The 27,852-nt window shown below is 39.1% G+C and overlaps 2 protein-coding genes across 2 annotated transcripts in view; one reads left to right on the top strand and one right to left on the bottom strand.

Moving 5' to 3' along the window:
* The window catches only part of LOC112054644 (SH2 domain-containing protein 4B-like), a 70,977-nt gene extending 57,516 nt beyond the window's left edge, over positions 1-13,461 (top strand). The window contains exons 6-10 of the mRNA XM_052887492.1: positions 5,996-6,173; positions 6,771-6,875; positions 7,979-8,086; positions 8,560-8,751; positions 9,131-13,461. Of these exons, the coding sequence (XP_052743452.1) occupies positions 5,996-6,173; positions 6,771-6,875; positions 7,979-8,086; positions 8,560-8,751; positions 9,131-9,228 (681 nt within the window). The 3' untranslated portion in view covers positions 9,229-13,461. The remainder of the gene's footprint in view (positions 1-5,995; positions 6,174-6,770; positions 6,876-7,978; positions 8,087-8,559; positions 8,752-9,130) is intronic.
* A 26-nt stretch (positions 13,462-13,487) lies between these two features.
* LOC112054658 (cyclin-dependent kinase-like 1) overlaps positions 13,488-27,852 on the bottom strand; it is a 29,697-nt gene continuing 15,332 nt past the window's right edge. Inside the window, exons 6-15 of the mRNA XM_052887501.1 lie at positions 27,319-27,440; positions 26,551-26,734; positions 21,303-21,375; positions 20,853-20,927; positions 20,294-20,360; positions 19,619-19,695; positions 18,677-18,939; positions 18,117-18,226; positions 17,334-17,416; positions 13,488-16,706 (exon numbers count right to left, since the gene is read on the bottom strand). Coding sequence (XP_052743461.1) covers positions 16,662-16,706; positions 17,334-17,416; positions 18,117-18,226; positions 18,677-18,939; positions 19,619-19,695; positions 20,294-20,360; positions 20,853-20,927; positions 21,303-21,375; positions 26,551-26,734; positions 27,319-27,440 — 1,099 coding nt within the window. The 3' untranslated portion in view covers positions 13,488-16,661. The remainder of the gene's footprint in view (positions 16,707-17,333; positions 17,417-18,116; positions 18,227-18,676; positions 18,940-19,618; positions 19,696-20,293; positions 20,361-20,852; positions 20,928-21,302; positions 21,376-26,550; positions 26,735-27,318; positions 27,441-27,852) is intronic.

Here is a 27,852-nt window from a genome sequence, read left to right as displayed (position 1 = left end):
TTTGATACTTTAACTTCTTTTGACGAACTATTCTGTCACATTAAAAGTGTTGAATCAGATATATTAGCTAAATTGGCACGAAATAAAACGCACAATTTAGATCTCCTCAAAAAACTGCCTGCTTTGGAGTTAAGGGGTTTTGACGGAAATCCAACGCATTGGTCTGCTTTTTATGAAAACTTTAAAACGCTTATACACAACAACGAAAACTTATGTAACGCCGAAAAAATACAATATTTATTAGGCAAATTATCAGGAAAAGCCTTGTTAGTTTGTTCTGGGATACAGCCGGTAGCCAGTAACTATGAATTAATTTGGAATTCGCTTATCGAAAAATATGAAGACAAAAGAACGCTAGGATCAATGTATTTAGAACAGATATTGAATTTTAAAGGTACTCATACGCTAACGCAAACCTCATTAGAATTATTTATTGAGCAATTTTGTTCTGCACAAGCCGCATTATCATTATTAGGTATTTCTGACTTAACGGACTTTATATTTTTACATATAGGTTTGAGTAAGTTAGACAAGGAAACTGTAATGCTATTCGAGCAAACGCATCGTAGTGAGAAAATACCATCTTTCGCGTCTTTAGTAGAATTTGTCAAAGAACAAAACAAAATATACACGTTACGTAACTCATCGCCGCAGACTTCTAAACAAAATTGGAAGGTAAACGCAAAACAAATAAACCGAACGCCGCACGCTCGCTCGCTTCACGTAGATTATAATAAACCTAGTACGTCTGATCATAATAGGCAATTTCAAACTCAAAGATGTCCTGATTGCGAACAGGATCATCATCTTTTCAGATGTAATAAATTCAATGAACGCGATCCAAAATCTAAGATACAATTTGTTCGGTCTAACAAATTATGTATTCATTGTTTAAGTGGATTTCATGTACTAGAAAATTGCAGAAGTAAGATAAGATGCTTCTGTGGGGCTGCACACCATTCGAAATTGCATTCGGGAATCGAACCCGTGAAACATAGCCACGCGCAAGTGTCAACGCTCCTCTGTAAAAATGTTGCCCCCCCGCAGCCCGCGCACGCGCAACCGCTGACCGAGTGCGATAGCACTCGACGTGACGTGGGATCGACCGAATCGCCGGCGCTCGCGCGGAATGTGCCTACCATACCAACTTCAGTCGCCCGTCGGCCGCCGCCGGGAGCGACGCGTCACTTCATTCTTTAAAAATACAGACGAAAGATGCGACAGTGTTACTTCCGACTGCAGTAGTATATGTTTATAACAATGCTGGTGAACGTTTTAAGATGCGAGTGCTGTTAGACACCGGTAGTTCGTGTCATATAGTAACTAAATCGCTTTGTAATCGATTAAACTTAAAAATTAATAAGTCTAATACGACACTACACGCTTTAGGTGACAATCAAGTGAACGCACAGGGACACGCATTTTTAACGTTTGAATCTCGCTTACAAAATAGATGTAAATATTCTATAAAAGCTTGCGTTATGGATTCAATTTCGCGAAATATTCCAAATGATATTATTGATTTAAATAATTTACATCATATAAAAGGATTACCTCTCGCTGATGAGGAATTTTATTCGCCTGGTGATATTGATTGCCTTATCGGAAATGAATTATTTCCATTTCTTTTAGAAAATAATAAGGTAGCACACCCTGATTCGTCTGTGGCCGCTATTCAAACTACACTCGGCTACATTTTAATGGGAAAAGCAAGCTACTTAACGCCCTCGCATTCAAAAGAAAAATCTTTTCATATTTTCTCTGAAAATACTGAATCGAATTTAGATAAATTAACGCAACGCTTTTGGGAACTGGACTCAGTACCTACTAAGATACATATAAGTCAGGATGATTCCGCTTGCGAACGTATTTTTTCAGATAATATTTCGCGCGATATATCGTCAGGTCGTTATATTGTTTCCCTTCCTTTCAAATATGATACCAAATTACTTGGTGATTCATTCGCAATTGCTAAACGCTGTTTATTACGCTTAGAAAAACAATTTAATAATATTCCATCGCTACGCTCCGATTACAACGCGACCCTTAAATCTTACATAGATGAAGGTTATCTTAATAAAGTTAGCCAATCCTCACGCAATATTAATTCTTATTATATTCCGCATCGTGCTGTCTGTCGGCCTGACAAGCAAACCTCTAAAACGCGTATTGTTTTGAACGCCTCATGTAAAACCACTTCAGGAAAATCGCTTAACGATTTGTTATATACAGGTCCAAATCTACAAAGCAATATTTTTGATCTACTACTTAATCTACGCCTGTATTCTGTCGCTTTAAGTGCTGACGTGGAAAAAATGTATTTTAGAATTAAACTTAAACCAGACGATCATCGTTATCAGCGTATTCTGTATAGGTTCGATTCAAATGATCCTATTGATACGTATGAATTTAATTGTGTATCTTTCGGTCTGTCAGCGTCACCATACCTCGCGATGCGTGTGATTAAAGAACTAGCTAACGATGAACGCTCACGATATCCAGCAGGCGCTTGGGCAGCTGGACGGCATTTCTATATGGACGATTTCGTCTCCTCCGTCCCTTCTTTAGAAGATGCTACGAACCTTTACTATGAGCTCGTTAATCTGTTCAACGCTGGTGGTTTTAAATTAACAAAATGGATATCAAATAATACTCGCTTACTTCAAGAAATTCCGCCTGAATTACGCTCGCCTAACATCGTTCAGTTTGATGAACACTCAATAACCGCTTGCACAAAAATAGTTGGCTTACAATGGGAGCCTAACGATGATGTTTTTACGTTTAAAGTAAATGTACCTACAGAATATAAGTGCACCAAACGTATTATTCTGTCCGTCACCGCCCGCCTTTTCGATCCGCTTTCTTTATTGGGTCCTGTAACCGCCTTATTAAAATTATTAGTGCAAGAATGCTGGAAACAAAATCTACACTGGGACGAAGAAGTTTCTTCTAGTATAAGTGACCAATGGTTTCAGTTACAACGCGAGCTACATTTGTTAGAAAGGTTGCAGATTCCGCGACATATAGGTATTTTTCAAACCACAAACAATATTTCGCTTATAGGGTTTGCAGATGCTAGTGAAAAGTGTTACGGAGCTGTAATTTACCTGCGCGTAAGCTCTAGTGAATCAGGTGACGGTCAAATCACATTACTCTGTTCGCGGTCTAGAGTAGCTTCCCCTAAAGGCAATGTGTCTTTACCGCGACTCGAACTTTGCGCTAATCTTTTATTATCAAATTTAATTGTCGCTGTAAAAGACTCAATAAGTGAACGCGTAACAATAAATAAAATATACGCTTTTTCTGACTCCACGATCGCACTTTCGTGGGTCCGCTCGCCTGCACATAGGTTTCAAACCTTTGTTGCAAATAGAATCGCCGCTATAAACGCTAATCTTCCAGCTGAAAACTGGTTCCATATTTCTGGTAAAGAAAATCCCGCCGATATAATATCACGCCCTATTTTACCCGCTAAGTTTATAAATAATACGCTTTGGTTTCACGGACCTCCGTGGGCCACGCTTCCTTTCAAAGAATGGCCAATCAATGAATGTCATTCTCACGCTATCGATGAACTACCTGAACATAAAACGCTTATTTCTTTAACCGCTAAAGTCTGTACAGATAATGAAAGTACCGATTTATATTATAACTCCGCGATGCGCATGTCAAATTGGAATAAATTCATACACTCTTGGGTGTATGTGCTTCGCTTTACTAAAACTTTAAAATCGCAAGGCAATATTACTGTCGCTGATTTAGAAATTGCTGAAAATTACATTTTACGAGCTATACAAAAAAGGCATTGTTTAAATATTAATAGCCCAGCTTTGCGAAAGCTCAATGCGTTCCTAGATTCAAATAAAATTATACGTGTTGGAGGCCGACTGTCTCAGTCACAATTGGGATATTCGCAGATGCACCCAGTCGTCCTTCCGTCTAAAGATCGCATAGTGCACTTGCTCGTAGATTATTTTCATAGGCAGAATACACACGCAGGGCCTGCTCTATTGCTTGCTCTATTACGCCAAAATTATTGGGTTATCGCCGCTCGTAACATGGTACGCCAACGAGTACAAAGCTGTAATCGTTGTTTCAAGCTTAAGCCAAAAAATACCTTCCCTGTAATGGGCGATCTGCCCCCCTATCGCGTAAGCGAAGTAAAAAGCTTCGTTTTCTCGGGCGTTGATTTCGCAGGGCCCCTCTACATAACGCCTTATCGCCGCCGCGGTGTAAAAAGCATAAAAGCTTACCTGTGCCTATTTGTTTGCTTAACTACAAAAGCTCTACATCTAGAGCTAGTGAGCGATTTAAGTACAGAGTCATTTTTAAACGCTTTTAAAAGATTTATTTCTAGAAAAGGCCCTATTTCTTTAATAAGAAGCGACTCGGGAGGCGCTTTTGTTAAAGCGGATAGATGTCTGAAGGAAATTCACGAGCTTTTGTCAAAGGATAAATTTTTAGACCAACATTTAGCAGATTTACGCATACAATTCCAAAGAAACCCACCTTACGCTCCGCATTTCGGTGGAATATGGGAGAGTAACATTAAATCTGTTAAAACCCATCTATTTAGGGTCATTGGAAATCAAATTTTGACATACGAAGAGCTTAACACTGTCCTTATTCAAATTGAAGGAATAATGAACAGTCGCCCGCTCTGTGTATTAAGTTCAGATCCTTCCGATCTCACTGCTCTAACACCATCGCATTTTTTGAATATAACACCACTTAAATACTTACCGGCTGAGGACCTTACGGACGTACCTCAGAACAGGCTTACTCGCTATCAGTTGTTGTCAAAACTGGTCCAATCATATTGGGACAGATGGAACCGTGAATACCTAACTTCGCTTCAAAGTAGACAAAAATGGAACACTCCATCAAATCCGATTAAAGTAGGATGTATTGTCATTATACGAGACGATAACTCACCGCCTCTTAGTTGGCCTCTAGCCATAGTAGAGGAGCTCTATCCCGGTAGAGACGGTATCGTACGAGCCGCTAGAGTTAAGTCCAGAATTGGTTACTATACGAGAGCTGTAGTAAGGCTTTGCCCTCTACCTCTTCAATAATATTCGCACTTTAATATTAACGCTTTAACCTAATTAATTAATGTTTATTTTTAATTTATAGTTAGTCTTTTCTTACAACTTTATTATATTATTTATACGCTATCGCATCATAGCAAACTTTTATTTTCCTGAAGGCTTTGCCTCAGCCCGGGGGATAAATGTTAACGCCATACACACACATTACAGATATATACTTGTCTCCCTTCTTCTCCTACCTTTTCCATTTCCTTATTCTCGTGAGAGGGAGACAATTGCAACCCGCAACGCCAGACGCTTCGATTAAATTAGTCAATCAATGTACGCCGCTTGATAACTACGCATAAATTGGCTCGCGCGCTTTCTAAATCAGTGATTATCATAAACTATAATATGTGTTGTGAGTGCATTGGTGGGCTTCTATGAGCTGTCGAAGGCGCCTAGCAGCCCTGTGAGATTTGCTGCTTCACAAGGTCAGTTCACGAGATCCTTTGTCTCCAAAGTTCACCTATTTCCACACCAGTCATCGTTGACGGAACAAACAATTTACTTACCATAGCGCTATTCTGTTATACAACAGTATGAGACTCGAATTCATTTTCCTAAACCATAGATAGAGATTAGATTCGAGTCTCATACTATACGGTACTATAGATTCTATTGTATCGGTTTTGAAAGAGAGAGATTTAGAACAAGATTTACAGTCTCAAGTTGTAAGAAAATCTCACTAAGAACACAGTCCTGTAACTTTATCACGGAATCCACAACCTTTAGAGCGAAACATAGTATAGGTTTTATGCTGATTAAACTGTCACTAGAAGAGCACATTCCAAATTTTCCCCTACGTTTCTCCTAGCCTCCTTCCAGATGGACTGTGTTCATGATTTTCCTTTTTTCAACAAATATTGTTGATAATTTTATAGGTTTAATTTTTTTCTTTCCAGGATTCAGGATTACCCCGTAACGGAGATGGGGTGAGTCTACGCGTAGCGGCGTGGGAGAGACGTGTGGCAGCCGCCAGGGCTGGAGACATACTGAGGGGGCTGAGGGCGCGACGTGCGAGGACGCTGAGGGACGCGCAGCTGCAGGCTCAGGATGAGGACGCCGTGTGGAGGGAACAAGGTAACTGCCAAACGTTAAGTTTAGCTTAGACTTGGTGGTACTCCTAGCCATGGCTGGAAACATACTGAGTTGTCTGAGTGACGCTAACTACTACCACTTAAGGACACGATGTAGAAGGAACATGGCAATTACCGAACATTAACTCCTGTTGTGGTGTTCCTAGATTGCGAAGGGCATACCACAGAATACCCTAGCCACCAGCACCAAATGCTATTAACAGCATTTTAAATTCGTACAGGTAAATAAGGAAGGGCATTCCACAGGATGTCCTAACAACCCGCAGCAAATGCCACTTCTGCGTTTTTAATTCGTACCTACAGCTAAATAAGGAAGGGCATTCCACAGGATGTCCTAGCAACCCGCACCAAATGCTACTTCTGCGTTCCTAATTCGTACAGCTGAAGATAGGACATACCACGTCCTGTCTATTGTTCTTTATGACAAGAGAAGTAAAACCCAATTTGGATCCTTATTTTCGCGCATAGGGAAATGCACTGTAAATGACTATAAAACCTATTACTATGAAAAGCACTAAAGTTTTTAGTTTCCGAGGGTAGCTTCGATAAAATACTGATATAATTCCTATAATGTTTCCAGAACGCAAAGCGAAGGAGGCCGAGGCGGCCATGCGAGAGATAGCGCGCGCGGCTCGCGAGGCGCACCGGCGCAGTGTGGACTTCTCGTCGCCCTGCCACGACACGGGTAAAGAACTATATTATATTTATTGAGCCGTGATAGCCCAGTGGATATGACCTCTGCCTTCGATTCGGAGGGCGTAAGCTTAAATCCGGTCCGGAGCATGCACTTCCAACTTTTCAGTTGTGTGCATTTTAAGAAATTAAATATCACGCGTCTCAAACGGTGAAGCAAAAACATCGTGAGGAAACCTGCATATCTGAGAATTTGTCTTAATTCTCTACGTGTGTGAAGTCTGCATTGGGCCAGCGTAATGGACTATTGGCGTAACCCCTCTCGTTTTGAGAGGAGACTCAACAGTCTGCTGAAAATGGGTTGCTAATGATGATGATGATGGTGGTACAAAAAAAGTGTTACAGTTATTGTTGTTACAGTTATTGTATTTAACAATTTGCAAATAAAGAATTATGAATTATGAATTATTAATATGAATTATGAACAAAATTAGCCGTCCTCATAAACTTGACGTTAATTTGATGGCTACTCTAATCAGGAATGTCTGAATTCTGCTAGTCCTTTATGACTGTCAAAAGCTATTGGAAAGTATGACAATCATTTATGTGTGTGTATGAATGTTGAGTTTAACTTATCATCATCATCATCATCATCATCATCATCATTATCATCATCATCATCATCATCATCATCATATCAGCCGATGGACGTCCACTGCAGGACATAGGCCTTTTGTAAGGACTTCCAAACATCACGATACTGAGCCACCTGCAACCAGCGAATCCCTGCGACTCGCTTGATGTCGTCAGTCCACCTGATGGGGGGTCGGCCAACACTGCGCTTACTAGTGCGGGGTCGCCATTCCAGCACTTTGGGACCCCAACGTCCATCGGCTCTTCGAACTATGTGCCCCGCCCATTGCCACTTCAGCTTCGCAACTCGTTGAGCTATGTCGGTGACTTTCGTTCTTCTGCGGATCTCCTCATTTCAGATTCGATCACGCAAAGATACTCCTAACATAGCTCGTTCCATCGCTCGCTGTGTGACTCTGAGCCTTCTTACGAGGCCCATAGTTAGCGACCAACTTATGTGTAATATGAATTATTTTATCATTTAATTCTAATAACTATATATATTTATCTTTACCCTCGCAGCTGGTAAGCCGCCAAACAGAGAAGCGGTGCTAGAATGGTTTAGAACACAAGAAGTAAAGCGAGCGGTCGGTTTGGACGAGGACAACAAACCAGTTGACTGGTTTCATGGTATGTATATAATGTATATTTTTTTAAATAATGAGTGTATTTTTTCATTTGGCAAATTAGTTTAGGAGAGCCTTGTATTTTGTTCAAATTCTTGCGTCACCCAGATGTGGATTCTAAATATGGTTATACAACATACAAGCCCCTGTAGGCTTCAGGACTGATCACACAAACTCAATCGGTCCTATCATCTCCAAGCCAAGATCCAAAACTCACAGGAACTCACAGGTTTCTAAAAGAGAGATCTTGCGTCCCTCTAAGTTCTCCAACTCAACTGTGGCAGGGCTTCTGTGCTCACACAAACCTCCCAAAAAAAGTCGAGGTCCTATTAAGGATCTTACAGAATTTGAAAAAATCTTGAAAGAAAGTCTGCAACTCCCTGCAGATAAAGTTTTTTCGTTCCGCAATCTTATCTTTCACCTACTCTGCTCTTCAAAAGATTGTTTTTATTAATTTTGCTCGTATTTGTGGGGCAGGGCTGATCACACGGTCGGAGGCTGAGCAGACGCTGGCACAGCAGCCGGAGGGCAGCTTCCTGGTGAGGCTGTCGGAGCGCGTGTGGGGGTACGCCATCTCGTACCGCGCGGCGCGCTGCAAGCACTACCTGGTGGACGCCAGCGATGGCTACCGGCTGTTGGGCGCCGGCCAGATCGCACACCAGACTCTCGGTGAGTATTGAAGAATATGATTAACAAGGTAGACGAGGATTAACACCTCAGTTTTACAGATATAGAAACATATTGTGTTATATCCCAACAGAGACCTCTGTCTTAGTTGGCATTGTCTTGGTCTGCAACCAAGAGATCCAGGATCAACGACAAAATCATATTACAATATGTTTCCTAAACTCTGGTCTGGTAGGCTTCGGCCAAAACTACGTAGGTACATACGAACCCTACAGGAAAAAAAGGACAAGCTATTGGAGGCTCCGAATACAATCAAAAGTAATTTAGCATATTATTCTATTAGCTTGTCGTGAGAGATAGTTTTTATACTGGTAAACAAGGGTAATCAAGTAGCAGTAGTGAGTTTATGTTTTCGTTCCAGCTGACCTCATAAACTACCACAAGAAAGTGCCGATCACCGAGAGTGGCGGCGAGCTGCTCAACACGCCGTGCGTTCCCGCGCAAACTCCCGTCATCTGAGGCGCCGCCATTTTGATGCGTTCCTATTCCAATAAGATATACTTTTAGGTTAAGCGCGCACCGATTTAACGCGTCAAATTACGCAAGTAAGGACAATGTTTGTCGTCTGGAATACATGTGTAAACGAGTATAAAATATAATCATTTCCGAGCTTTAAATCCAGTTGTTTTGTTACAAAAGGCAAGTTCTCGAATATGTTCTAGAGTCTATGCTTTAGTAGAAATTACAGAAATAATTTTTGGGTCAACTGATGTAATTGTCTATAAGTAGCTGTGCTGTTTTACAGGCAGATATACTCCGATAGCTCGCTGCTGAGTGACTATTTTTGTACCGGTGTTTTAGAACTCGAGAGTGTAAAATTCAAATTCGTCACTTTATCTCTCTTTCTAACACGATACTTTAGATATAGCTAGATAGAGACGAATTCGAATTTCAAACTGCCGAATTATGAAAACATCGTTACAGAATAGTAGTATCTCAAATCCATAAGTTATTTCTGGAAACACATGCTGTTTGAAGAATTTGGTCTTAAAGCTGCAAACTTATCAAACTATGAGGGTATTCCTTTTATTATAATGTTTTGGTGACCGCCGCGACGTTAGTTCCAGTTTTGGCCACTAGGTCAGAAGTTTGTGGCAGTTTAAGACGACAAGACGTTGATTCTAACCTTGCAATGTTAAACCCTTAGTGCGTTATTTGACATGTAACATGAAATTGGGACCATTTTACTAGCAGTCAATATTATTATACTCTATTTACAGCTGATTTCAATAACCCATTACATTTGTGTTATGTCCGTGTTAGTGTCTTTGCAAAATTGTTAAGAAATACATTAATTCTTTTAATTATTAAATTCATTTCCTAGCTTACTTAGAAGCATTCTTCTAAGTAATTCTTGTCCTTTGTGTCCGAAGGCAAGATGACTAAAAACAACAAAGGAACATGAAATTTAAAAAAATCATAGACATATTTTGCTAAGAAACTTATTGATAGAAACATTGATTTATGATAGAAAGGGTATTGAATACAGCATTTAGTCATTAAGGCGTAATCTATATTGTAATTATGATTTTGACCTAAATAGTTTTAAGTGTAGTAACTTTGTGCATACGTATTTTGCTCTAGATATGTATACGCTTTCAGACTGACGTGCGATTAGCTAACGCTTAGTAACAGATGTACGAATACAAGCAATGTTTATGAGTATTATAACCATTGTACAGCGTAATTGTCACTATTATTGTTTAGACATAAATCATTATGTTCAATTATGTATCTACTATTCAAAAAGGAGGAGGTTCTCAATTCGGTCGGTATTTTTTTTTTTTTTTTTTTATGTATGTACATCGATTACTCAAAGACGCCTGGACCGATTTCAAAAATTCTTTTTTTGTTTGAAACGGTATAGTTCCCATTTGGTCCCATTGCCATCATGTCAAGATCTGATGATGGGATCCTGGAGAAATTGAGGGAAACTTTCAAAAATTATATGGATGTCTAGTATGTTCGTAAACTTTTCCATTTAGTACTTTTAAGCACTACAATTTCATGAAGGTTTGAAATCGATCTGATGATGGAGCCATAAAACAGACGAGGGAACTCATCGGCGATTTACAGCAGTTACCTTGTGTTTGGGCTTGATTAATTTGTATTAATGAGAACTTTCCACATAGATAGGTTGTGACTGTCATTTAGGGGTTTGGTGATGAAGACCAAGGTCAATTAAGGGAACCCCTTAACGGTTTACGGTAACTACCTTGTGTTTGGCCTTGATTTATTCGTAATGCTGAGAACTTTCTACCTAGATGAATTGTGTCTGTTATTAGGGGTCTGATGATGAAGACCAAGATCAATTAAGGGAACCCCTTAACGGTTTACAATAGCTACCTTGTGCTTGGGCTTGATTAATTTGTATTACTGACAATTTTGTACCAAGAAGGGTTGTGAATGTCATTAGCGGTCTGATGTATTCGTTTGAGATGAAAATTTACACTAAAAATGGAAAAATAATAAAAATTTTAATAAAAAAAATACAACCGACTTCAAAACCTAAAAACGTACCCACTAAACTAAAAAGTGAAAAATAACATCATAATATGTTCTACCTGCTGATCAGTATGAAGGCGGTGCTTAGCCGGTGTTGTCTTAATTTAAGCCATTTCTGACAGGACCACACCACATGGCTTGAATTAATACATCACCGGCTTAGCACCGCCTTCATACTGATCAGCAGGTAGAACATATTATGATGTTATTTTTCACTTTTTAGTTTAGTGGGTACGTTTTTAGGTTTTGAAGTCGGTTGTATTTTTTTTATTAAAATTTTTATTATTTGAGAAATTTCGGTCTATTGTTGAAACTTATAAGCCCATAGACGTAGAATTTGGGTAGATAAAATGCTTAGTAAAATTCTCTCCGATGCATCCAACCTACGTTACGTTCCAAAGCTAATTTAGAATCTATACTAATATTATAAAGCTGAAGAGTTTGTTTGTTTTTTGTTTGTTTGTTTGTTTGTTTGTTTGTTTGTTTGATTGAACGCGCTAATCTCAGGAACTACTGATACGATTTCAAAAATTCTTTCAGTGTTAGATAGCCCATTTATCGAGGAAGGCTATAGGCTATATATTATCCCCGTATTTCTACGGGAACAAGAACCACGTGAGTGAAACCGCGTGGCGTCAGCTAGTACTATAATAATTGGAATCTTGGGAATTTACCTTGCGATGATGGGATATTAAAATATTTTCTTAATGGACTAAAAATGTTCAACATTCTTTGGAGATATTATGATTTGGAGGGATACAAAAAATAGAAAGCTAGAAAGACCAAAAAAGCATAAGTAAAATTGAATCTTAAAATCATACTGTTTTATTAATTACTTTTGTATTATATTCTTTTACTATGTGTTCTGTTCTCGTAGATCGATGGCTATAATCGATAAATAAAATAATGAGAGTTGATCTAATAGATTAATTCTCATTATTTTAGTTAATTAATCAGTCAATCTATCTACCATAAACAGCTTTTTTCTTTTTCTTATTTTTTTTTGTTGTGTTTTGAGTTAAGCAATAAGTTAAGATTTTCTTTACAACCGCAAAGTCTTTTTTTGACGGCCTCCGTGGCGCAGTGGTATGCGCGGTGGATTTACAAGACGGAGGTCCTGGGTTCGATCCCCGGCTGGGCAGATTGAGATTTTCTTAATTGGTCCAGGTCTGGCTGGTGGGAGGCTTTGGCCGTGGCTAGTTACCACCGTACCGGCAAAGACGTACCGCCAAGCGATTTAGCGTTCCGGTACGATGCCGTGTAGAAACCGAAAGGGGTGTGGATTTTCATCCTCCTCCTTACAAGTTAGCCCGCTTCCATCTAAGACTACATCATCACTTACCATCAGGTGAGATTGTAGTCAAGGGCTAACTTGTAAACAATAAAAAAAAAAAAAAAAGCACTTTATTGTTTAAATTAGCTTTATGTTGACAGCAGTTTGTCATTTTGATCAAGTCTTCCATATTTTCACGTTAATGTTTCAATGTTGTATATAAAAAAAAGATGTAAGTAGATAACAAACAAGTGGTGCTAATTATTGTCATACTGTTTTATACTATCCTAGAAGTACTTCATTACAGACTTGACTGGAAGCAAGGTGGACATTAAAACTATGCCAAATGTATCAAAAATGGTATAAAAGTAGGTATATTATTTTGACGACATTTTGTTAGTCGAATTTGTACGTTTTTAAAATACTAACATGAAACTTACCCATTAATGTTTAAAAAATGTGTAGACAGATGCAATCTTTATGCCGTTTTCGAGAATCGTGCTTTAAGCTATGCAAGATTTTGGGTATCTTCGGTTACGCAAAAGCGTGGAGGTAGGGCATCAAGCCGCTCGCGTTGGCGTCACCTGCACCTTATTTCGGAGACTTCCTAGAGATTGCATCCGACTATACCTATTCTATTAAGGTTTAGTTTTAGTTTTAAGGGAATATTTTGAGATTTATGATACTTGTTTTATCTATACTTAAATGCCTGACAACTTTTAATCATACTCTATTCTCATTTTAGTGTCAACTTGTATTGTCTATGCTGATAACGTGCTCGATTGTCTATGCCATCTGTTATATATGCGTTGAATGTTGACGATTTCGATGACGTTCTTGTGTTTATTGTTTAGTCATTAACTGCCAATTAGTCTAATTAACTATTGTATTAAAATGTACCTACCAGAACATAACTCATTTTTATTTATAACCTTATAAACGCGGAAGTGTGTATGTATGTTTGAATGTTTGTTACTCAATAACGCCGCAACTACTGAATCGATTTGGTTGAAATTTAAAACGTAGATAGATTATATACTAGATTAACTAGAATGCTACTTTTATCCCGAAAAGTATTTGCGAGATTTGCGAACATATGGTGTAAATTTTGTTACTCTTTCACGTCGTGACTACTGAACTGAATTGGCTGAAATTTGGAATTGAGATAGATTATAGCCTGGATAAATATGTAGGCTACTTTATCGCAGCTAGTTATAATATAAAAAAAAAAACCTGCTAAGGGCAATGATTATTTTATTATCGTTGGCTAAGGGTTATTTACGTAAAACACGGCAATAAAGTGGGGAAGGTTTTGGGGGGCAATTGTCCCGCAAGACATTCGAAAGGGGGAGGCGGAAAAGGCCACAATTATATTAATTCAAAATACAAAAAAAAACTGATAGTCTGATGTGCACTCCTCTTAAAACTCACTCGATAAAATGTAGCAAAGGTACTTGTTTTCATATATCACATATGTTTTCTGTGGCAAAGGACAGAAACAAATAGACACAAATATTAAGAAAATTCTCTGGTATGCAGGTTTTCTTGCGTTATTTTTCCTTTACCGTTTGAGACACGTGATATTTAATTTCTATAAATGCACATAACTGAAAAGTTGGAGGTGCATGCCCCGAACCCGATTCAAATCCACACCCTCCGGAATCGGAGGCAGAGGTCATATCCACTGGGCTATCACGGCTCTTATCTGATGGGTCTACAAATGCATAAACGTAATTCTAGCCATGGTAGCCGAGTGAAACATTGTGAGGAAACCTGCATACTAGAGAATTTTCTTAATTATCTGCGTGTGTGAAGTCTGCCAATCCGTATTGGGCCAGCGTGGTGGACTATTAGCCTAACTCCTGTCATTCTGAGAGAAGATTTGAACCCCATCAAAGCCTGTATTTTTATAACGTTGGGCTTCTACCGGAGCCAACCCAATAATGGGTTCAGCCATATAATAGGTTGATACCTTTGATATGGGTTGATACTGATAAAAGGTATACCAAACCTTAGGGTGATAAATTAAAAAAAAATTGTAATGTAGAAATTTTTAATATAGCGTGTATCAACTGCAGTTTTACAATGTACATATTTACATATAACCACTATATTTATCATAGAAATGTCTACTACAAAAATTCTTCTAAATTCGTTATTTTAAATATATATAGATAATATTTATTTTTATAATTCTACACATGATCTAAAACATAACATCTATATTAATTGCAATAAATTATTTGAATTTTTTTCTGTAAGTAAAATTAAAGATATTCGAGATACCTTCATATAGGTAAATTTACATACAAATATCATAAATTATTTTAAACTAATGACAAATTTTTGCTAATAAATAATAAATAAATCACTAATTTCAAGGATTTTCTACGATAGTTTAATTTGTATTGGTAGATAGAGCTCGTTTACGCATGCCGTCTGAGGCGTGCACTAGGTTTTAAGTAGGGTATGCCCCAATTGTACAACATAGAAACGTTCTCTAATACCTACACTTCCAGGTTCGTAATAAGTGCATTGCATGCCGTAAGAATGCAAGAACCGTTTTCACTGTTTGTCAAACATATTTTACCTTCAGAATACAATTCGTCATTGTAGAAGAAATGCAGTAGCGTTAGCAAAGCAGAAACATATTTGTAAAATATTATCTCAGCGCCGACCCGAAGTACATTTTAGAACGGAGCGAGATCCAATTATGGCGCCTCTCCTGTTTTGCTCCTAATAATACCAATTGTGAGTGCAAAGTATGGAATGTGAAGATCTCGACCATAATCTGGAGTGACCAGCGTTCTTTACCATTTGAGCGCCCTCTGGGATTTGGTGCCTGGAGCGACTGCCCTGTTCGCCTTAAGGTCGAGCCGGCTATGTATTATCTGTCTGTAAGAGGTTGCCAAGCAACGTTTTTTTGGTAAATGGATTTCTATACCACACGCCTCCTCCTGTATAATTATGACGTGATAAGTTGCTGATGACATACACGCACTCAAAGGCGTTCGTGGTGTCAACTCGCTACATAATGGTCATCATTGACGGTCAATTATTCTCACGTTTCTGAAACAAACGGCAGTACCCACGCGGCATACTATACAAGTCATGTACGCAGTGACCAACACACGATCAATTATAGTCGTGGGTGCTAGAGAAACGTGAGAATAGTTGACCGTTTGTGGCTAGCATTAGCCAAACCGAATTCCTGAGTCTAGTTCTCAGGTTAGCAGTTCAGGGAATTCCCGCTACGAATGGACGCAGCTAACAAAATTAATATTTAAAAAAAAAAAAAATTTAACTTTAAATTACTATATTATCCTAATACACCATCAAAATGTCAGTATCAATCTCTCATTATTAAACTCTTAAGTTTACTTATATATGACAAATTATATTCTCAACTTGTCAACTTAGTAGTTTTTCAACAACGCAACGTCCAAAAAAAATATTTTTTGTTTAATAAAATTGACCACTGAATTAAATGAAATCGAGAAAAATGCAAAAAGAAAACAAAATATTAAAAAAAAAAAACGATATACACGCAGATTATGACGTAATGCCGCTGGAATCCAAATAATATTGAATTAACATAAATATTCTTACCAGTGTATTATTACAATTTATACATTTTTTTTTTTCTATTTAAAGCAATAATACCGATATCAAGTTTGTCAAGTCAAGTAAGATTATTGTTTGTCATACATAACACGTCGTGATATAAAATCTAATATACTTTGCAATTTTCCGCGAAAATTTGTGGCAACTTTGCAATTGCATTTTTTCGAGTTAGCGCCCGAGGATAGTCTATATTGTATTAGTAATTCGTGCTTGCAGAGTATTTTTTGGATATTTGTGGAGTTAGTTAACGCATGGATTTTGTATGTTTTCAAGAAAAATGGCAAAATAAAATTATTCATTGTATCGTATTTACAAACTTCCGCAAAGTTGCATCAGCTTTTATTCTAGATGCAAAATTGTTTACTTTGTACATCTATATAGGGTAAGGTAACGTTGTTCAATCTAAAAAGTGGAGTTTTTGTATTGATTATTTTGAAAATATCGACGAAAATTTTCAATGATGGCTCCTCCACAAGCCATGGCCATACAGTCACATGTAGGGTAGGTTTGTAGGCGTCCGAGAGTTGGGAGTTATCTGTAACATTTTATAACATAATTTAAGTTTTGAAATTGAATTTATAAATGCAGATAATATTTAAAATTCATAAAACCATCCATTTTTACCATCGCACTGCAAGCCACCGGGTAGGTTTCCATCCCTACGTCATTGACATTCCTAGGACTCGTACGAAGCGATTTGCTTCTTCGTTTCTTATACGTATGGCTAGGGTATGGAACTCTCTCCCGAAGTCAGTATTTCCTAATTCTTACAACTTGGGCATCTTTAAGATGAGAGTGAATAGGCATCTTCTAGGCAAGCGCGTATCACCTTAGGCCACATCTACACTTACCATCAGGTGAGATCGTGGTCAAGCGCGAGCTTATTTCGTATAAAAAAAAATGAAAAAATGAAAAAATTATCAATTGATTATTAAAAATGGCGAAGGTTTTAATTCTCTGATCAAATTTACAAAGATTTTATGTGTAAAAACTTTGTAAATTTGAGCAGAGCCTACAAAAATTGCGCATATCATTGAAAGTACTAAATGGATTTCCATGTATTTCGTGGCTAACCATAGCTTATGACTTAGCTTTATTGTGATTGAACAAAGGAAGATAGTTATCCGTAATAAAAAGAAAATTACAAAACATAAACGCTTACATTACTGTCCCAGTAGTCATATGATTTGGTCCCCAAGTTTGAGGCCACCGGTTTTTTCGCTTTCTTCATTGGACTATTGCTCGCTGGAATGAAAAAGTTTATACTGACAGCTTGACAAAAATACAATATATAGCTGACTGAACATGTACCTAATTTTTATAACGTTGATTTAAAATTACAGTATTTTAATCATGATCATCATCCGGTATTTTAATAATCATCATATCTAATAGAAAAGCGGACGCACGCGACTTCGTCTGCGTGAAGTTTAGTTTTTCACAAATCCCTCGGGAAACATGGATTTTTCCAGTATGAAAGGTATCCTAAGTGTTAATCCAGCAAGTAAAATGCTCTATGCTTTTTCTTTGATGAGCGGATTTCTCTAACAGTAAAGATTTTATTATATAAACGGTATGTACATAATTTTGAAATGCGCAGTGTGGGTCGATCCCCACTGGGTGAACCGAGGACTTCAAGCGAGTTTAGGGAGTTGGCCTATGTCCAGCAGTGGACGTCAAACTGCTGATAATGATGACGATGATGCACATAATTTTATAAAGGCATCTAGGTTATAGTTGGGTAATCTACTCGTAAAACGCGATTGCGGGATTCAGCAAAGTTCCTTTTATAATGGTAACAAAGTCTCGTAAATTAAGTGTTATATTGGACTTAATTTTAAATAAATTTCGGGCAGTATTTTGATGAAAATTGAATTTTTCCCTTAGAAGGGGAGACTTGGTCCTGTAGTACTCATATTCTGATGATAGGAAAGTGCGTTATTACCTCCGGGCACGTATGGTAGCGAGAAGTCTGGTGGCGTCTTCTTGGTCGCCTTCTTGGTGGCGACGCGACCGCGCACCAGCTCGTCTTCCAACACCAACTTACTGTTCACCCTGTGCAGAGTTCGAAATTGTATGAAAATTAATTGGGGAGCTCAATAGTGACGAGAGGCAAACCCCGAAAATCTCACTAAGTAGCAGTTTTTTTTTCTCCGCGAAGCACCAGATTAAGTGAAATTGTAGCTTAAATTTTACTAATTTTTGCTATCATACTTAAGAAGCCCCTGTAGTCTGGGGGGGCCCGTATCATTGATACGGCTGATTCGACGGTAGCTACACCCCTGTTTGTAACGTAGTCAGTAATAAAGGTTGGCATTGCATAAGGTTTATGGATAATAGATGGTAACTATTGTTATTGTGATGATGAGATAGGTTGACTAGTCATAAAGTTTTTATGACGAGTATATTAAACACTCATTTTATAAACAAGAGAAAAAAACTCATCCACTTGATATTGCACGTAATAACAATGTTCAGACTTCAAATAAATTGAGCCAGACTTACTTTTTAATATACGGCGTCCTTGGATAAGTATTGCCGGGCACGGGGAAAGTGTTGAACGTTTGCTCGATAGCGCGCGCCAGGGAGCGAGGCAACGCTGGCCGAGCACCCGTCACCGTCGCGTTCGCACCCGTCACCGGCGCGACTGCACCCGTCATCGATGCGCTCGCACCCGTCAGCGTTGCGTCCGCACCCATCGGCGCGACACTAGCGCATGTCGTCGAGCTGCTCGGGGCTGTCATGTTTGAATTGCCTATTATGTAGGTCTGTAAAATGATTAAATAAAATATTAGTGGACACTAATCTAATAGAACCCGCATTTTATTTTTATAGTAATAGCACATATAATACAGATTTACACAGATAGAGCCGTGATAGCCCAGTGGATATGACCTCTGCCTCCGAGTCCGGAGGTTGTGGGTTCGAATGCGGCCCGTGGCATGCCCCTCCAACTTTTCAGTTGTGTGCATTTTAAGAAATTAAATATCACGTGTCTCAAACGGTAAAGAAAAACATCGTGAGGAAACCTCCATACCAGAGAATTAATTATCTGCGTGTGTGAAGTCTGCCAATCCGCATTGGGCCAGCGTGGTGGACTATTGGCCTAACCCCTGTCATTCTGAGTGGAAGCTCGAGCTCAGCAGTAAGCCGAATATGGATTGATAACGAACGAACACATTTCTAGTACGCTATAGTAGGCGAAACAAATAGATCCTCTATTTTTTTCGGCAATTATTTTTGCTAATTTAAAGTGTAACTATTTCGGTCACGCATTTTGTAACAAATTGTGAGGACTGTATGTAGTGTATCTAATATATAATTTCACATTTGTGTATTGTAGTGTCTAATTGATAATGTGTGTGTGTCATCCTCAGAATCAGTATCATTTCCTCTCCTTAATTTTCAAGAATTTTTCAAAATGTTATAATCAAAATTGATAGTTACCTCGTCAGCATGTTGCGTTGTCATTTGTTGCTGGGATCTCCTTTCCATAGATGTAGTTTCCATTTGAATTTCAGCACCTACAAAGTAAGTGTTACTATACTTATTAGGTATATTATAACTAGCGGATGCCCGCGACTTCGTCCGCCCTTAAACCTCTTTAATCCAGCAGAATCGTAATATTCGTTCATAATACCTACTAACTAAAGACTACCTCCCTGCCAAATGTCGTCTTTGTACGTCAAACGGTTTTCGAGATATCGTAATGAATTAATTTAATTAAACATCTCGTGTCTCAAACGGTGAAGGAAAAACATCGTCAAGGAACCTGCATACTAGAGAATGTTCTTTCTCTGCGTGTGTGAAGTCTGCTAAACCGCATTGGCCTATTCTCCTCTCATTCTGAGAGGAGACTCGAGCTCAGTAGTGAGCCGAATATGGGTTGATAATGATGATGATGACATTCAATGCTTCATTCCGGAGTAGGGAAGTTCATGACGTCATACCCCCGATACGTAGTTGTTTCCTGTCTAAACATTATCTTCCGCCAACAAGCATTAAAGCAGGTCTAAGTTTCATATTCCCTCAATCATTATTGGGAGGGAGGTCTCCCTCGTTGGCCGTTAAAAATATGTTAATGGTGATAATATAAATCCGTAAGTGACAGTGACAACTTACCAGGATTGTAGTTATAATCAATTAACGATTCTCCCGCCGTGCTACTAGTGCGAGATCGGTTGTAATCCTGTGCGATAATAAAAGTATGATCAAAATTTAAAAAAAAAAAAAAACTAAACAATCACCCTATAGATTATATTACAAGAAAATATTCTCAACTGAAACATAACAAATCAAAGATCATAAGATTTATTGAAAATTTTTTTTTTTTTTTTAATCTTTACAAGTTAGCCCTTGACTACAATCTCACCTGATGGTAAGTGATGATGCAGTCTAAGATGGAAGCGGACTAACTTGTTAGGAGGAGGATGAAAATCCACACCCCTTTTCGGTTTCTACACGACACCGGAACGCTAAATCGATTGGCGGTACGTCTTTGTCGGTAGGGTGGTAACTAGCCACGGCCGAAGCCTCCCACCAGCCAGACCTGGACCAATCAAGAAAATCTCAATCGGCCCAGCCGGGGATTGAACCCAGGCCCTCCGTTTTGTAAATCCACCGCGCATACCACTGCGCCACGGAGGCCGTCAACAATAATAATCAAAAAAGTTTAATTTACCGATACAATATTCAACGTCCATTGCTGACGCGGTTTGCCGGCGACTCTCGCCGCTCCGTGTTGAGGCGGAGGTGTCTGTACAAAAATATTATAATTAAAACATCATTATTTAGAATCCCAACGCAAAATACGGCTAAATGTTACACTAGAGTTAGTGTTTACACTAACTGTTAGACTTTACACTAACTCTTGATATCTAAAAAATGCAATTGCGTCCTCTGCTGACAAATAGATTTAAATTTACATTTTCAGTGTACTAATTCATTATCATCATCATCATATCAGCCGATGGACGTCCACTGCAGGACACAGGCCTTTTGTAGGGACTTCCAAACATCATGATACTGAGCCACCTGCATCCAGCGAATCCCCTACTAGAGTACTACTAGTGTACTAAGTAACTACCCTAAATGTATCGAGTACAGAGACGATCGAAATATTTCTACTTACTTGTATATCTTTTCCCAATTTTTTCCGGAGTTCAGCGATAAAGTTTTCAGTAAATCCATCCAAGATGAAGTATCTGGAATGGGAAAGCAGCGTATGAAAATAAATCACTATTTACAATGCTTTTACTACAAGACAATGACTTCTTCAAAATGGATTATTTCTGCCTCTATTAATAAATATTACTAAAAAGTAAAGCAAGAATTTGTAAATATTTTGAAGACCTCTCTGACACAGTGGGTAAATCGTTTCAATAGCGAGATCCTGGATTTGATTTCTACCGCGGGTCAATTTAAGATTTTTTATTTTTTTATTGTCTCACTCTGGTCCGGTCTGGTCTAATAATATTGGCATCGGTCGTGGCTGGTTAGAGATCTACGGACAATAACGTAACGCCAAGCGATTTAGCGTTTCGGTAAGATGCTATGTAGAAACTCTCAGAGATATCATCATCATCATCATCATTATCAGCCGATGGACATCCACTGCTGGACATGGGTCTCTTGCATGGACTTCCAAAAACAACGGTCTGGGGCTGCCAGCATCCAGCAGCTCCCTGCGATCCGCTTGATATCCTCTGTCCACCGCGTGGGAGGTAGACCAACACTGCGCTGTTCGGCGAGGGGTCGTCGCTCCAGCACCTTGGACTTGGACCCCACGTCCAGCGGCGATTCGAACTACGAGTATGTGGCCTGCCCATTGCCACTTCAGCTTCGCGACAAACTGAGCTATGTCAGTGACTTTGGTTCGTCTGCGGATCTCCTCATTTCCGATTCGATCACGAAGAGAAACTCCAATAACTCGCTCCATCGCCCGATGAGTGTCTTTGTGCCTCAGAGATATGGGTACCTACAATAAACTTTTACCTCTTCCAAGTAGGTGATAACTTAACATAAAATGAAAAAAATACCTATACCTAGGTAGGTATAGGATTTTATAAGAATTTTAAAATAAAGTCCCTAATAACTCGGGACTGTCCAAAATCCATAAACTACAAAAAAATGTCGGAAGTCATTACATTCCATTCATGTTAATTATAACACAAACAATATATTTGAGAAAGAGGAATCACCATTATCACTAAACTGTGGGAGTTCCCTCTAACTGCAGCTGTTATCAATACTTAAACAAGTTTGTTATGTACACCTGCTTTATCATCAACACTAACTACATCGCTCATATTGTAATAGCAATAAAGTTCATATTTGTATATCACATGTTTCGTAATAGCAAAATTAGGTTTGTTACATTAGCTTACTATATAAATTGTATGTTTTGCCGTTATATTCATCAAATCGTCTCAAGACTTACTAGAGTTTGGGATTTTGTGTTGAATTTAAATTTATTAAATAACAATGAACTTTGCAAAGATTTTCTTCTTCATTTTCGCTTGTGTGGTTGCTCTGACTACAGTATCCGGGGCTCCCAGTCCTAAGTGGAAAATTTTCAAGAAAATTGTAAGTAATTCATTTTTTTATTCTTATATTTTTAAATAAACAAATTATCATTTTTATTAAGTTTTTTTTTTCATTATAATATTTTAACTACATTTAAGTGAAGCAAGTTATTTGTTTTCTATAAATTTTCTTATAAATAAATGAACAATATTACAGCTTTTATCAAATTAATCGGAAAGCCTGTGTAAGCAGTGAAAAAAAAGAAAAAGTTTCTAAAGACAAAAAAAAAATATTTCAATTCATTGTATGTAAAGAATTGCTTTAGAATTTATATTAGGCGCCAAATGCTCTATCCTACTAATATTATAAACGCGAAAGTTTGTATATATGTTTGTTACTCTTTAACGCTACTACTGAACTGATTTGGCTGAAATTTGGAATGGAAATACATTTTACTCCGTAATTAAGAAATTAAATATCACGTGTCTCAAACGGTGAAGGAAAACATCGCGAGAAACCTGCATACCAGAGAATTATCTTCATTCTCTGCGTGTGTGAAGTCTGCCAATCCGCATTGGGCCAGCGTGGTGGACCTCAGACCAATTATTGTGTATAGGACCTGCCTCGCTAGATGTTACTTATCTGTCAAAGTATATGATCAACCATCTAATGCGATTATAAAAACTGTATCTATATAATCGGTGTTAAATAGTTGTAATCGTGTTCATCGGTTAAAGAGCTCCGTAAAATACCCTTTTGTGAAATTGAATGGTGTAAAAATCGGACAAAAACTTCTAGTTTAGTACAAGATATATACTAAATGTAAGCTCATTTTCCTCAGAAAATGACAGACAATTTTGTTCGTGACTATGAGTGCGATACAGGTCCTTCTATAATTGGTCCGAGTGGTGGACTATTGGCCTAACCCCTCTCATTCTGAGAGGAGACTCGAGCTCAGCAATTAACCGAATATGGGTTGATGACGACGTGTAGTCTGCCAATCCGCATTGGGCCAGCTTGGTGGACTATTGGCCTAACTCCTCTCATTCTGAGAGGAGACTCGAGTTCAGCAGTGACCTTCCCTTGTATATATTTAACTGTTTACAATGTTTCTCCTTTTCCCAGGAAAAGGTGGGTCGAAACATCCGCGACGGCGTCATCAAGGCGGGCCCCGCCGTGCAGGTGGTGGGACAAGCTGCCACCATCTACAAAGGCTAACTATCAACTACAAGTTACAGTTACTATACATATGTGGGATATTTTTGTAGATTCGAGGCACACAAACACTTTTCGCACTAAATCTTTTTTTTAATAATACAGAGCAATACATCGTAACTTCTTTTCAGCATTTACATTGGTGTGGATTTTCATCCTCCTAACAAGTTAGCCCGTTTCCATCTTAAGACTGCATCATCACTTACCATCAGGTGAGATTGTAGTCAAGGGCTAACTTGTAAAGAATAAAAAAAAACATGATTTACATCTACCGACCACCTGTATAAATAATGCATGTATCTGCAAAGAAATAAATTGATTGATTGATTGATTGATTGATTTACATTCTGACAATGACAGATTGACGTAACAAGTGACAATTATAAGTTATTGACGTTTAGTGTTGCTAACAAAATTAAAATAAATTTATCGGCAAAATTCTAACATTTCCCACATACACACTATATAAATACAGTTATACTAGCCAATAATAAGGTTGCTTGGAAAAAATCGCTACGTAGCGATAAGGTCGCCTAATGTATCCCACTTCTGAATTTTTTTTCTGTCTTATTATTTGTTTTTTCTTATGTTGTGGTGTACAAATAAATAAATAAATATTAACTATGTAGAATCTTTATGCAAACCAAATTTTTATCAAAAAGAATAATTATCAGTAACGCGAGAGGATTTTTTTAAATTTCAAGACTGTACAACGCTAAATATAGTTTTAATAATATGCAGCTTTTTCATAAACAACATTTTAATTTTTTTTTGTATAGCAAAGAAGTTTATCACATTTGCGCAGCGCAGACTATGTCGTAGCGTCTACTCTTTGCTGTCGTAGTGTTCACGCTTCGAAGCGTCTGTGCTTCGCAAATATACCTAAATAGGTAGGTACTACAGGTACCGTGAATTTGTGGCTAACTTAACACTAAACTGCCAGATTGAAGAAGCATTTAGGAATCTTAAAAATATAAAGAATTCTCATTTACCTTGTCATATGTTATTAATAGATTAGTAATGTACATAATTTATTACATAATTTTGTTTTAGTATTATTTAATTATGCAAATAAACACATTTAACTTCATTTATTGTTTTATGCACCTTTATCTCCACATAAACCTAGTCCTCGGGGCCGGGTATTTTGTACTTTGTCAGACAAGTTATGAATGTAGCGAACCATAATGATGAGATAGGAACTTATGATCTCTCTGATGATTTTTTTATATTATATAGAATTATATAATATAGAAAAATCGGAGAATTGTTTAGAAAAGATATTTAAAATGAAGTGATAATCTTGTCGAGCAGTTTTCATTTGTTAGCAGACTCACTAAAGTCTGGAATATGGCTTGAAACGAAATGTAAATGGCTCCACTGCTATATGGTTTGCTATGTTCATAATTTGTCCTATATTTAGTACACGACGCTGGACTCCGATAGTTAGAACACGACGTTGAAATCGGCGTGTGATAAGTGTGTGGCGTGAAATAAGTGAGTCAATGTGCGAAGCCAGTTCTGACCTATGGTTTCGAGACTTGGTTGCTAACTGTGAGCCTGATAAGAAGGCTCAGAGTCACACAGCGGGCGATGGAACGAGCTATGATCGGAGTATCTCTGGGTAATCGAATCAGTAATGAGGAGATCCGCAGAAGAACCAAAGTGACCGACATAGCTCAACGAGTTGCGAAGCTGAAGTGGCAATGGGCGGGGCACATAGTTCGAAAAGGCGATGGAGGTTGAGGTCTCCAGGTGATGCGATAGAAAGCGCAGTATTGATCGACACCTCGTCAGGTGGACTGACGACATCAAGCGACTCGCAGGGATTCGCTGGATGCAGGGACGCTTGGGATGGGAATGATATTTGCAATCGACAGGTCACGTGATCAAGATCTGTCATTCCAATACATTTTTCTAGTTTTCGAAGCATTTGCGATCTTAAAAAAAGAATCGACGTGCTACTTGGCTACAGAAGCAGGAATGTGATGATTGGAAGTCACTACAAAAGGCCTATGTCCTGCAGTGGACGTCCATCGGCTGACATGACGATGATGATGAGTGAGTCAGTCCTAATATCATCGTAACTGTGGTTGGGCGAATCACTCACGGTCGCAGTGAAAGTCGCGCCGCCAGACAGCCACGACACCACGTGCTGGTGGCGGGGCGCTAGTGTATGTGGTCGGTGTCGGTAGTGTACATCACTCACTTGTGCCGCAGTAGAGCGGAGGCGGAGGGTCGCGCGCGCGGCTCGGTGCGCAGACACGCGGCGAGCAGCTCCCGCGCGTGCGCCGCGCCCGGTAGAGCGCCTCGCGCAGTCGCACCGCCCGCCGCCAGCGCCGCGCCGCCAGACAGCCGCGACACCACGTGCTGGTGGCGGGGCGCTAGTGTATGTGGTCGGTGTCGGTAGTGTACATCACTCACTTGTGCCGCAGTAGAGCGGAGGCGGAGGGTCGCGCGCGCGGCTCGGTGCGCAGACACGCGGCGAGCAGCTCCCGCGCGTGCGCCGCGCCCGGTAGAGCGCCTCGCGCAGTCGCACCGCCCGCCGCCAGCGCCGCGCCGCCAGACAGCCGCGACACCACGTGCTGGTGGCGGGGCGCTAGTGTATGTGGTCGGTGTCGGTAGTGTACATCACTCACTTGTGCCGCAGTAGAGCGGAGGCGGAGGGTCGCGCGCGCGGCTCGGTGCGCAGACACGCGGCGAGCAGCTCCCGCGCGTGCGCCGCGCCCGGTAGAGCGCCTCGCGCAGTCGCACCGCCCGCCGCCAGCGCCGCGCCGCCAGACAGCCGCGACACCACGTGCTGGTGGCGGGGCGCTAGTTTACCTAGCAACATTACCATACTGTTATAATTCATAGATTTGCCCAACATACAGACAACTATAATCAGGAAAAACCTGACCAATCAGATCACAAATGTAAAGATTGAGTAAACGATTCAGATCGAACTGCAAAACTAAATTCAAGCTAAATAGCAGCTCAAAGAACGTGCCAGGGCAGATCTTCAAATTGCTAGTTTTAGTTCATAATCGGGATTAGTGAATTTGCTAGGTTTATATAGAGTATTTCAGAATGAAATACCTAGAAAAAATATTTGACAATTAATTTGCAATACAATATTAAAATAATTATTTTGCTATTCATCACTAATTATCACACATTAAATCGCCCCCTGGATGCTTGCCACAATCAAAACCATCATGATATTCTGTTCATCTTATTTATGCTCGTAAATAATGTTACGTCAGTCAGTGATAGGAATTAAATAACTGGTCGATGACGTCTTAAATCACTATACGAAACAATTCTGAGATAAGCTTACAATGTCCCTCAGGGTACGAATTATAACATTATGGAATTGCTACGGATTTAGGAGCTTGTGGTAAGGCCCCTTTTAAAAATCCTCTTACCAACGATCTTGATAATAAGCGCCAGCTGGTCGATATCGGAGTCACCGGGGAACAGCGGGTCACCAGTGAGCATCTCCGCGAACAGGCATCCTATCGCCCAGATGTCGACCTCCGGACCGTACCTTCGAATTAAACAAACAAACATATCTCTTGGTTGCTATACTAATAACAGGATATTGTTCACTAAATAAACACCTTTCGGTTCTAGGTATAACCGACAGACCTCTGTACAGAGCATGCACGGAAGAAGAAGAAACACCGATACATGTTATGCTTAGATGCAGAGGTGTGTATCTGAACAAAACACAGCACACATTGGATCCCCAGCATGAGGCGTTCGGCGACCTGGGTGGTGGGTAGCTTCTAAAACTAGTTCGTTTGACTGGAGTGACGTCAGTGGGGACCGGCACCAAATGGATCGGATTGGTATTATTTGTTTACGCAATCACTCAAGAGACATTATTGGAACATTTATATTAAAACATCGAATTTTAAATAATTAAAAAAAAATTAATTACGGTAATATGATAAAGG

The sequence above is a fragment of the Bicyclus anynana genome, chromosome 19 (assembly GCF_947172395.1).
Source record: "Bicyclus anynana chromosome 19, ilBicAnyn1.1, whole genome shotgun sequence".
In the NCBI taxonomy this organism is placed as follows: domain Eukaryota; kingdom Metazoa; phylum Arthropoda; class Insecta; order Lepidoptera; family Nymphalidae; genus Bicyclus; species Bicyclus anynana.
Note: the sequence above shows the minus strand (reverse complement) of the source record. Positions and strands in the feature narration are given on the sequence as shown.